Raw genomic sequence first — 12984 nt, 5'->3', positions numbered from 1 at the left:
AAAAATTTAACTCTTTATTTTTTATAAATTTTGGTTTACAATTTTCGTTGAAAAAGAAAAGAGAGTGTACGATATTTAAGAGGAAAAATCTCGGCTTTCTATCATTACAAAGATTGCTGAATACACTCTATAGATCTGTAGAGTCACCTGTTTTACGCACGCGAGAAAAAAAGATGATCGATGGCGAGGAAAAACTTTCTCGGCACAATAGAGTGTCACATCGAAAGTACTAGATCCGGAATCATAGGAAGAACAGCGTGTTGATCATCTGTTAACCCGACGTTGATACAACTTCAGCATACAAGGTGTATCGTGTGTTTCATCTCTTTTTCGCTTCTAAGTTTCTCAATGTGGAGTTAATTTTTTTGTAATCAAAATTTAAATGGAACGCAATGTTTGCTACAATTTTTCCATAATTAATATGTAAATAAAAAAATTGAAAGATCAAAGAGTCGAAATCTCGATTTTTTAGGAAATTTATTGAAATTGATAAAAGAACATATAACTGAGAGAAGACGAAAGAAAGTACGATGAACCTGGAACACCTTGTATATTGCAGTACAAGCGTGCGATGCTGCGTGTAGTCTGTTGACCGAGAGTAAAGACGCTGCTCTCTCGCGCGAATGGAGAGAAGGAGCCCGACTTGTGGCCGACTTCTTCCTTCTCTTCGGTACGACACGCTTATCCACCAACCCGACAGCGGTCCGGTTTTCTCGGTCACGGCTGCACGAGGGGGAGACTCTGCATTTCTACATTATCCCCACGTGGACCACGTGGGGAGGCTCTTCTCGTCTCCTACCACCATGGAAGAACTGACGTTTCGCGCCAGTTCGAAGAGCAGATCGGCTGTAGGTGGATTTGGCGAATAAGCATTGGTACCGAGAGGTTCCTCTGGAATAAATACATCCTTTGAGGAAGCTTCCAACAACTCTGCGCAAACACATGGCATTCGTGAATTGGAAGATAACTGTTTTGCTTTAAGTGAAGATCATCATTTCAGTGGTACCGTTTTATAATAGTGCCGAGAAATTGATAAACAGTTGCAGTGGTAGTGACAGTGCGATCCTTGATAGATCGATTGATATTGAAACTGTTGATGAGTCTTAGTGGTTTGTTAGGATGAGGATAGGACGGTCATGTTGGGTGCTATTGGTAAGAATAATCTTTGTCTCGGGATACGTAGTCTAATTTGTATTTTGCATTCAATTAAAAATAGTAGAAATCTCTAATTGCCACTTTAAGTTATTAACTTTTCAACTGCAGCTTAATTGTAAAGATTTTAACTTTTGTCGAAAAATATTTAAAAAAGAATGGTGGAAGAAAATACATCTCATAAAAAAGAAAAATATTTTTATATAATATACATATATTATAAATCTTTCTTTTTAAATAGCGTGTATGATTTTCGCATCAATCATCAAAAGAAGTATTTTAATGTATTACTATTATTTATTTCTGCATGCTAGATAATAAGATAATTTTATTCAATTTATTGATTTCAAAGAGTGTTTTCATGTAGAAAATTCCATCTTCTAATTTTGGAGCTAGATATGGTGTTTTTCCACTCCTTAAATTTTCTCGTGTGATGCTTCCTGGGTCAGTTTACGCGGTCCAAAGTGGAACAACCTTTGTCGCGACCTTGATCCACTGGAATGAGGAAAAGTAATAGATGTCCCGTGCACGTGAGGGAATACCGAGTTCGCTCTCGCGCGGGAATTCGCGAAAGGCTTTTTTTATCAACAAAGTACCCGATCCGGAATACGTATCACGAAATTCTTGAATGTAGTCACGCAATTTTGTTCACTCTGCTGAAGAACCCGTTGAATACCATTAAAATCGTCTGCTCAGTTCAATGATTACTAGGTCGTTACGTCGATTAAAAAACTGCGAACACTTTAGGAGACTTTAAAGAGAATCAAATAACACTTTAAAAATGCATTTTTATATTTATATTCTCATAATCAGTTAAAATTTTGATTTTAATGAATAAATGCAGAAACTATTTTAATCTTCTTTTTGTAAAAAAATTAAAAATTATCGATCTTATTCTCGATTGCTTTAAAATCATTATCGATTATATTCTCTTCCTGTTTCTCACTGTAATATTTAATTATAATTTGTATAAGTTTGTTTATAAAAATGTGAGTAATGATCAAGGAGTCTTTTTGCGTGAAATTAAAAAATACATTTTTAATTTTATTGTATAATAATCGAGTCGCTCTTCACATTTTTAAAATTAAAGCCGCATGTGATGCATCGTGGTCAATGCACTCTCACATGCGTGGTTGCATTTGCTGTTTTAAACTCGATTATATTTTAGCGAAACTAATTGCTTTTACGAGAGTATTTACAAGAGATATTCTTCTGGTATTTCTGCTAAAACGATTTGTTCCATTAAAAAAATTAAAACACATAAAAAAATGTATATAAGCATTAATTATAAGGATATATCGATCCACTAATATTAATTAAATGTAAGCACCGATAAGTATAATGTTGGCCCGATTCATTAATATGAACATCAATTTAAAATGCTTCATGCTTTAAAGCTGGCTTTCGATACAATTATACATCATTTATAATAATTAACTCGCTTAGTTAAAATAATTAAATCAGAGAACGCTTATCAAGTCGTTAATTACAGGTTGTCGACTATCAAGATATAATGGAAACTTGCGGCCATTTACTTTCACTAAATCCAAGTCTCTTTCTCTCTGTTTCTCTCTTCGCGATAATCATATACATACAAATTATATATTTAAGTTATTAAGTGGAGTATCACTGAGAGAGATTAAATCCGTATAAAACGATTTCGCGACGAGATTTTAAGGATCGATCTCTTGTTTCGACGATTGCATAAACTTGCAACGGGGACTCCTGCAAAGACGCATTACAGTAATTGCGCTTCCGGTGCCACATACGTGTAAATGACGTTACTCCGGACGAGCTTCCTCCTCGCAAAGAAAGATCTACGCGATAATTCGGTCCACGTTTCTTGACAAACAAGGGGAGATACGTCTAACGTAATTTACGCTTTCTTGCGATTTATTCTCGACGATGTATGTACGTACATGCATGGCGTTGCATGCTCGTTACGATTGTTACTTCGCGGAAGTTGCATTTTATTGTCCCTTCGCTCAACCGCACGCGCCGTTTTCACTGGCATTGCATTAAATCTTGCGCTCGACGTTCACTAATTAGCGGTATCGGAAGTTGATTAACATATTATTAATTCACTTGTGAAAATTTGTTCATTTTTATAACTCGCGATCAGGCAAGATATTCGCCAGTTAATTACAGCTCGCTGGCAATATTTAAAGACATATTTATTAATTAACATTAGTTAATTATCTCTGTTTAATTGATTGAGCTAAACCAAGTATTAAATTTTCAATTTTTAATCCAATAATGATTAGGCAGCTGATGATGTAATGCATCATTTAATTCCATCGCGCTGTACTAATGCTCAATGACATTCGCTTATTTATATGATGATATCTACAACAATTATCAAAATTATGTATCACACAATACGCGACATTGTTTGTCTCATTCTTTAGACGGTCGTGCTACTGTCCCCGATCCATGCCGAGAAGGATGCTGACAATATCAACGTCGACGATGGCGAGAAAGCTCAGGAGAAGATATCGACGTTGCTGAAGGTGGTCGACGAAAATGGCAAAAACAGAACAAGCAAAGTACGAGAAGTAGTAGCATCCGTGAGTAAACGCGTTTGCACTCGTTTCGAACTAACTGTCTATTTGTAGGCATTGACATTTACTCAATGTTACTTGCTGCTTCTTAATTTTATTTTCTTTTCGTGTGATTTATTTAAAACAAAGATGTGTAAATACAAATGAATAGTTATATTGCTAATCTACTAGATTAAATATAACAGTATATGTACAATTTTTTAATCATCCAGGTCACACACAATTAGTGAAGAAAAATATTACTTCCGGAACATATGTTCTCATGTCTTACGAAAATAATACTCGGCTCTTTTTCTATAGGCGATGAAAATACCTGAAAAGCGCGAACAAATTGGCGAAGTAATACCGATAATGCGTAGCATGTCTCCGCCGCAAAAATTAGCAATGGCAACGCTAATTTCCTCGAGAATATCCAACAACAACACGACTTTTCCGCCACTCGAGGAAGCGCAAGCCCTTTTAGGCGATGGGAATCAACGAGAAAACGCGAGCAGAGAACTGATGCTACCGATCAGCATGGATATAGCGAAGATCATATCCGACTCCGATTCCGATGAGAGCGACGAGGAGGAAGAGGACGAGATGCCCGAAGCGTTACCGGAGGTGAGTTGATGAAATGTGCAAGTAAAAAAAGAATAACGCAAATTTATGCGGCCCGCGTTCGCGCATAAATGATCTATCGCCCCGACTGTATTTTTTCTTCTACCACCGGCGAGCGAACGGTAGAAAGTCGAGTTTGACGTGGTCCACTCATCGTAAATTTCAATGAGATTTATCTCATTGGTTAATTATAATATATGTTTTTCTTGGCAGAGAGACGCGAGTTTCTCAGACGGTGCGACGCTTGTAAATATTGAATTTTATATATACGAAACCTGTAATAAATATTCCAGTTCTACCTGGCGATTTCTAAACTTAAAAGTTGATATCCACATTCGCAACGGTCGTATAAATTTAATGGAAGGATCGTTGATTATATGTTTATTACACAGATTCGATTGCACGCATCTGTCATTCTTATTTGCAGTTAAATGTTGTTTTAAAAATTGCTTCGCGTGTATCCCCAGAGATCGTAGAGGGTTTACAGTTAAGATTGTAGCCTTTCTGGATTTATATATAGAACGGGTGGCATATCGTACGGTTTCACTTGTAGCGCCGGTCTTTTAAACGGCACCTTTTATGCGAATACTTTCACACGCGTTCGACATATTTTATTGCGATGCTTCTTCGCAAGGACCATCTCGTGAATCTCGTAAGTGGCATCGCGACTACTATATACTATCAGATATATCGCGCGAGAGGACGACTTTCCATTCCGGACATTAATTAGCGAGCGACTTGGTGCTCGGACGAATATAGGCGGATATAGATTTATCTTACGTGGTCGCGCATAGATAAGCAGCAACATTACGACAAGTCTAATCGCAAGTGGACCCGATGACAATATAAAGCTGTATAAAGTAATGAGAGAATAAAATGCATAAAACTCGCGTTGAAATCGGACTGTGATTCTTTCTCTAGCAATTTCTTTATTTCAATAGTCCATAACTTTATATGTCAAGATGTTGACATAACAATATAATCTGTTTTTAATCTTTTAAAAAGATTTTACAGATGTATAAATTTCGAATCGATAATAAAACGTATACCGTTAATGCAGCGTATATAAAATACACTCGATGTATTCAGAAAATTCAGACATATGTTCCTCTTAAGCATATGTAAACGATCATTAAGGTCAGTGAACACAGACAATACTTGTGGACGCTGATAATTACGCGGAGAATATAATAAAAATTCGCACACATTAAAGTGTAATTATAAATAAATTTCGCGTAAAATCACACGTGGTTAAAATTATGTATAATTAACTAGACGATATTTGTTCCGCTTTAATTTTAAAAAAGGGAGATTTTAATTTTGATAAGAAATTCGAGACAAAGTTTCTTGAATCGGAGGTAAAATCGGAATACTAAAATCTTTGTAAAAGCAATATTCTTATGAATTCTTCCGACTTACAGGCTCAAGAACTGCGATTAGTAATGCCGCAAGAGCGACGACGACCCGTGTACATTAAACCTTTGCGACCAGCGAGACTATCTCCTCCGAACAGAAGAAACGTTTACACAGGTCAGTTTTCCGCGATAATAGCATTTAATCCTGCCGGATAAAAGTAGATCAGCCGAGACAGATTCATTCGATTTCCAGGTCAATCAAGGCCCGTCATACGGCCATCTAAACGTCCGAATGATCCGAAGAGGAGGCCCACGGAAAACGAATGCACTTTCTTCACGAAGACAGTGTGTCTCGAGGCCAACGATTATCCGCAGTGAGTCTGCCCCGAACTTTCGTTTCGGCATTGAATTAATGACGAACATTGTTACGCGGCAATTTACATGCGGCAGGCGAGATTAAATCTCTCGGGCCATCTTAATTGGCGAGGAGCCCGCGGAGTTTTCACTTTCCGCGTATCTCTTTCTCGAGATGATTAAAATAAAGGCGATCGAATTTTAGAGATACATAAATAAATAAACGATCAAGCAAAATTAAATCGGTGGAATTTATATAGACAGCAAAGATTGTTATAAAACTTTTCTTAATAATTATGTACATTTTTAATTTTTAAATCTTTTGGACTTATACATCTTTCTCTTTATTGTATGCAAATATAAATAATTTGCAATAATTGATTCTTTTTGTAAATAACATATTCAATGATAATATTTCGTCTCTGCCAAATTTCCCTAAGCTTTATAATAGGGTGGATTTTCAGCTGTTCGAATAAAAAGCAAATGCATATAAAAATTTGTTACAATGGAGAAAATTGTCACTACTGTTTATTTCCGCAAAAAAAGTATTAATACCGGCCTTTTTAGCGAGGCGATTATAAGGAGCTTGAGGACCAATAAGGAAATGGTTGCGGCATTGTTGACCGACTATAAGGCGCAAGATTACGGAAGCGCAGAGGAAAAATTACCGAATCCCTTGCCATTGGAGACTAAATACGAGAATAGATACGAGAGCAATGAGATTAAAAGGTAGATGATAAAAATATTCCTCTATTCTCTTCTCTCTTCTAAAATATTTGACAGTTATGCGCATTTTATATTTTAATAAATTTGTATTTGTAAATGAAATATCTAAAAAATATTTAACCATATTACATCAATCTTTTTTTAATAATTTGCGCGATCGCGTTTATTATTAACATTCATTTTCGGGCCCAAAAGATCCGACAATCCTTTCGACAACGTGGAGGAGGGTTTCACCTGTCCGTCGACTGTCAAGTATGCTCGCCCGCAATTGGCGAGAGCTGCTTCCGGAGTCTGGAAGTATATAATAAATACAGGCGAACACACCCAGACGATACGACTGGAAAAGTGCTCGTAAGTATGGCAACGTTACGTATTAAGGAAAGAAAAGTAATTTATTTGAGCATTAATTATCAATTTACGTAATGATTTCATTTTAAGCAATTAAATGAATATATCTGATCAGAATCGCGAAATATCTGCCAGTTTTAAGGCGTTGACTTGCAATAAAGAGAGCTCAAAAATAATAAAACGTTAAAGTTAACATTTTTTCTTACGATGAATATATATTATTAAAGAAAAAAATATAATGCCTTTTAATAAAGTTTTATTTTTTAAATTATAAGTTTTTCTATTTTTTAAATACTACTAGAACAACATGAGCACGCGCTATGCGCGCGCCATTCTTCGGTTTTATGTTAAAAAAAGATATTTAAAAAGAAATTTTTTTCTTGACAGAATCAACTGAAAACTGTCAAAAAATATTAAATTGAATTTAAAGTACTATAACATATTATTTAAAACATATTATTATTTTAATTTATATAACATATTATTAATTAAAAATTTAATTAGCAAATTGACGCTTTAATCAGCTGATTTCTGTCAAAAAATATTAATCTAGTTTAAACAAACTTTATATTATTTTTTACAAATAACATTTTCATAAATATAAAATAGAAGAATGGTGCGCATGTAGCACGCGCTTGTGTTGTTCTAATATTATATGTATATAATATGTTATAATACCTTATCTTCGATTAATATTTTTTAACAGAAATCAGTTGATAACTGTCAAAAATATTAATCGAGTTTAAAGAATTATGACATATTTAAAACATATTATTATTTTAATTTTTATAACATATTATTATTTTAAAAATTAATTAGCAACTTAACACTTTAATCAGCTGATTTCTGTCAAAAAATATTATTAAAGCATTAATTTGCTAATTAAATTTCAAAGTATAATAATGTTATAAAAATTACAAGATAGTAATATGTAAATAATATATGTAATTGCAAATAATACACTTTATCCTTGATTAATAGTTTTTGACAGAAATCAGCTAATAATTGTCAAAAAATATTAACCGAGTTTAAAGTATCTAATTTCTATCAAAAAATATTAATAAATCTTTTCGTCAATAAAATCATAATAGTCTCGATGTTGTGATTATTTTGAGTATCAAAAGATTCTTGTAGAAAATTCTATTTTTCTGTTCGCTACTTTCTGTTAAAGATTTGAATACTAAATTTTTATGCATTACATAATTAATTAATATATATATTTTTAACAGAATTAATTTTGACAGAAATCACCTGATAACTGTCAAAAATATTAAACGAGTTTATATATATTTAACATATTTAACATATTATAACTTATTTAACAGTTAACAGTTATTAATTGATTTCTGCTAAAAATATTATTTGACTTTAAAGTATTATAATATATTATTTATAACATTATTACTTTAATTCTTATAACATATTATTATCTTAAAAACTACAAATTAACGCTTTAATCAGCTAATTTTTTTTCAAGTAATATTAATAAAGTGTTAATTTGCTAATTAAATTTCATAGTAATAATATGTTATAAAAATTAAAACAGTCATATGTCGTAAATAATATGTTATAATACTTTATCCACCACGCTACACATCTCGCGCGAGACTGACCGCAAGACTCTGAGCGGTATCGCCAAGCACACCCCACACGTCCGTCAGGCTGCGCGTTTCGCGCGAGACTGATCGTCAGTCTCGCAATCGCAACGTCTCGAGAATCGAGAATCAGTCTGGCGCGAGACGCGCAGCGTGACGGACGTGTGGGGTGTGCTTGGCGACACCGCTGCTCAGTCTTGCGGTCAGTCTCGCGCGAGACGTGCAGTGTGGTGGATGTGTACAAGACACGTAAATCTAATGAAAGCGCAGATATTTTTTGATCGATAAATTCTGTAGAAAATTCTATATTTTTTGTTCTCTGTTAAAGATTTAAATAATGAATTTTTATGCATTGCATAATTCACATATTTTTAACAGAAAGTGCGAACAGGGAAATAGAATTTTCTACAAGAATCTTTTGATACTTGAGATAATCACAACATCGAGACTAATTACGATTTTATTGACGAAAAGATTTATTAATATTTTTCGATAGAAATTAGATACTTTAAACTCGGTTAATATTTTTTGACAGTTATCAGCTAATTCTGTCAAAACATATTATTTTTTTAATAATATCATTCTTTTTTAATATAAAACTGAAGAATGGCACGCGCTTAGCGCGTACTTGTGTTATTCTAGTCTTTTTCTAAAAAAGACATGTTAAATCGATTCTTGCAAAAATTGTTGGCTTTTTTCCGCGATGCTGATTAACTGTCCCGATACGCTTTGTGCGTTATATTCATAACATCGAGAGGCTGTCATTCACTGATCTTTACATATATCTCTACATATAAGTATTATAACATTTAAAACATATTATTATTTTATTTAATTTTATTTTGGACAAACTGTCAAACTGCTATTCCTCGCGATGTAACAATACTTTGAGACTTTTGAGGATCGACTTAATATGCCTTTTTTTAGATTTATAAAAGGGATTAAATAATTAAATTTTAATAACATTCAATGTTTTGTCACAGTAATCCACATTCGACCTGCTCGTTCATCTCTGAAAACTATCGGTCTTCCTGCGTACAAATTTACAACTATCACAGACTGTTGACTTGGGATCAGAAATTGGGATTGCACATGGATATATTCAAAGTTCCGACTTGCTGTAGCTGCCACGTGCACGGCTACTCCGAGATCTTTCCGCCGCATCAGAAGGATCCGCCGACGAAGCCCAAGGAGACGTTCCCGGGCGTGGACTTTGTAGCGATCAACGATTCTAAGGACGATTATCAAGGCAATTTTAATCACATCAGCAAATACACTCCCGCCTCGAGCTACGACTCCAATCACGGTATTTAATTTCGGAAATATTTATTATTGTCCACGAAGCAACGATCTAGTTGGTGAACGCGTTTCGTTTTTTTTTTTTTTTTCAGTATCCAGCAACAAAAAGCCGGTGCTCGACACTGTCAGCGCGACGAGTAGACCCATCTTCACTCTTCCGAACAGAAACAGACCGAAGAAGCCCTCTCCGATTCCGAGGCCGTACGATAAATTACCGCAGCAGCATGCGCCAAATACTCGAGCACCAGGGTATAAGGGCCCACTGACTAAGGTCGGCAGACCTAATCGACCTAATAGGCCTCCCTTTAGACGAGAGTCCATCTCTCACGAGGATTACACGGAGAGTTCCCGTAACAGCTCAGCCACTAATCGGTAAGTAGTACAACGTTTCAATAATTTATTATTATAATAAAAAATTATATACACGTGTCTCTTTGTTTTTTTATTAATTTGTAGAGGAATGTCAGATATTACAATATCTAGATTGAAAAAGAGAATCAATTTTTTTAATTAAAAATTAATTATAAAAATTTAAATTAATATGTCCCTTTCTCTTATATGTGAATAAGTTAATTTATTAAATGTTTGAAAGTATGCCTGTGTAAATATAACCAGCAGGATCTACTTAATTAAGAAGTAGCTACATTTAAGTAGCTTAATTAAATACTTGAAATTGGTCAAGCTTTCAAAATATGCAATTTATACTATTTAATGTTATATTAATGTCTTTTTAAATTAAACAATATGATGATTTTCTGTTATATTAAAATAATATACAAATAAATAGCTTTTTGCTCGAAATCTGTCAAAATTCTTCAAGTATCGCGATAAATCTTATAGATACAGTCAGCCGTATGACCAGGACGTGGATGCCACGTCGAGACTGCAGAACGGAGGCTTCGACGACGAGTATCACGAGCCACAGAGGAGAATCAACTATAACTATCACCCTATCATAGATTTTTTCAAGCCGGAAGCTTCCATGCTGCAATCCCCGGAGCCGCAACTCACTGCCCAGTCGGCGACAGTTCAAAGTGACAATAGCGCGTGGAAGCCGATGATATCTTAGAACGTAATGTTCTTCCTTCGGAGTACCTGACATCCTACTTTAATGAAGATTCCAAATCACGTACAATTTCGCGACGTCCGTGTTTCTTACGCTAATCTCTACGATCGTGAGAGAGTATTATTTGTTCGAGGAATATAATACACGGTGCTCTACAATATAAGATATTCATAGCTCAACTTATGCACTTTTGATATTATTCTAAATTTAGAAAATTTAAATTAACAAAAGAAGAAAAAGTTTAAAATTTATATTTAAAATCTAATAAGATGTAAAATATTTTGGCTATAAATAGACTTTATTTTGCAGGGCATCTCGTATAAAAATTTAATTAGTATCTCTAATTTGCTTCCTTTTATCGTTAAATCGGTTAATAAGCAATATTAAATTTCTATACGACGTATCTTTTCGAACGATTCCTTATATAAGAAAAAAAGGAATTTTAGAATAGATGTGTTACGTTTGTATAAATATGATTTTTCGGTAGAGTATTATGGCCACAATGGGCAGATGCAATGATAACATTTTTTTTCCTTTGACGCATTCATCTTGATCTTTGAATATTTATTAGTCGCGCGCGTTATCTCTATGTATTATTTATAAATTATATTTAAGATTTATGATGTTTGTTTTTTTTTGTATCACCAATAAAGTATTCTTAGATTGTTTTCTTGTGTCTCTCTATTTCATTGTTTGAGCTAGGGTGGTTAAATTATACAGTATATTATATTTATACTTTATTACAATTGGCAAGAGAAAGCGTTCGAAATTTTATTCATAATACGAGCAATGCCAATCGCTGTTACCATAAAATATGCACGATTTATAATTTACTTGCCACAACTTATTACGATCAGCGATCTGTGAATGCAGTTTCACATTTTGGAAGTCAAAAACTTCTTACTTCCTTCCTGTACAGCTCACTTTCGTGCCATGGTAAGTGACCAGCGATATCCGCGATTTGTAGCGAATCGCAAATATCGAGATTATTATTTTATACAAAATTGAGAGAATGTAGTCTGACCATCTTTGCAAGGAGGAGAAAGCTAAATCTTTTCTCACAATTATATGTTTTGTAAACACGTTGCTCGCGAAGGTATGCATTAAGTTAACACAAAGTAAGTAGAAACACGAAAAAGTCGAGTCTGTTTTATTGCTATCGTAGTTTAACTAGTCCATTTAAAATATGTATAAGCTAAATTGTTTCTCCTTTATATTTTATCATATTACATAATTTTTTATATTATATAAATTGTGTTATTTTTCTTATATTTAAAATTATATTTTGAGCAATGTTTATTTACAACAACTGCGACTTTTTGAAAATAAAATATCATGTAACAATTGAAAAAGATGTGTATGATTCTTATTACTTATTTAGTTATAAATATTATTAATTGTCATTAATTAATTAACATCAAAATCGCTTAATTTCATTATCTTCATATTAGAGGAGGAGGAACATATCACATGTTTGCTATTTATTTTTTATTTTTATTAAAAGTCGATTTAATGTTGCCGCGGACCCTATGCGGCGCATACATTTATTATATGTATATTATATTTTAAAAATTTGTAGGCTTGTATGTATTTGATATAAAAATAATCTACATACAATATACTATTAAAATGTGCAATCAATGAATTTTTGACTCGTCTTTAAATATTAAAAGTCGACTCAATGTTGCCGCGGACCCTATGCAGCGCATACTTATATATTATGTATATTATATAAAAAAATATTATATATTTTATGTATATATATATATATTTTTTAATAATACAAATTCATAATAAACAATAACAACCTAAAATTTAAATGCTCGTTTAGTTGGCCTTAAATATTTCACTCCTCAAATAATTTGTTAATTTATATGAGCCTATTATTATTTAATTTATATATATATATATATATTATATACAATTAA

The 12984-nt window shown here is 33.3% G+C and overlaps 1 protein-coding gene across 1 annotated transcript; it reads left to right on the top strand.

Moving 5' to 3' along the window:
- Positions 1-999: 999 nt before the first annotated feature.
- Nt1 (Neurotrophin 1) lies at positions 1000-11219 on the top strand. Its single transcript, XM_083042096.1, has 10 exons — positions 1000-1152; positions 3561-3719; positions 4014-4316; positions 5735-5843; positions 5922-6042; positions 6590-6751; positions 6944-7099; positions 9675-9997; positions 10083-10362; positions 10831-11219. The coding sequence occupies exons 1-10, from the start codon at positions 1120-1122 to the stop codon at positions 11057-11059; spliced, it is 1875 nt and encodes a 624-aa protein (XP_082898222.1). The 5' UTR covers positions 1000-1119; the 3' UTR covers positions 11060-11219.
- The last annotated feature ends 1765 nt before the right edge of the window (positions 11220-12984 follow it).

The sequence above is a fragment of the Prenolepis imparis genome, unplaced genomic scaffold (genome assembly GCF_030444845.1).
Source record: "Prenolepis imparis isolate NDT839.2.m4 unplaced genomic scaffold, iyPreImpa1.0 SCAF_7, whole genome shotgun sequence".
In the NCBI taxonomy this organism is placed as follows: Eukaryota; Metazoa; Arthropoda; class Insecta; order Hymenoptera; family Formicidae; genus Prenolepis; species Prenolepis imparis.
This window is presented reverse-complemented; position numbering and strand designations above follow the sequence as displayed.

Excerpts from the sequence above, each read along its gene's own strand:
- Nt1 (XM_083042096.1), top strand. The coding sequence starts at position 1,120 with ATGAGGATAGGACGGTCATGTTGGGTGCTATTG. Across the intron at positions 3,720-4,013 it reads TACGAGAAGTAGTAGCATCC|GCGATGAAAATACCTGAAAA; the intron begins GTGAGTAAACGC and ends CTTTTTCTATAG. Across the intron at positions 9,998-10,082 it reads GAGCTACGACTCCAATCACG|TATCCAGCAACAAAAAGCCG; the intron begins GTATTTAATTTC and ends TTTTTTTTTCAG.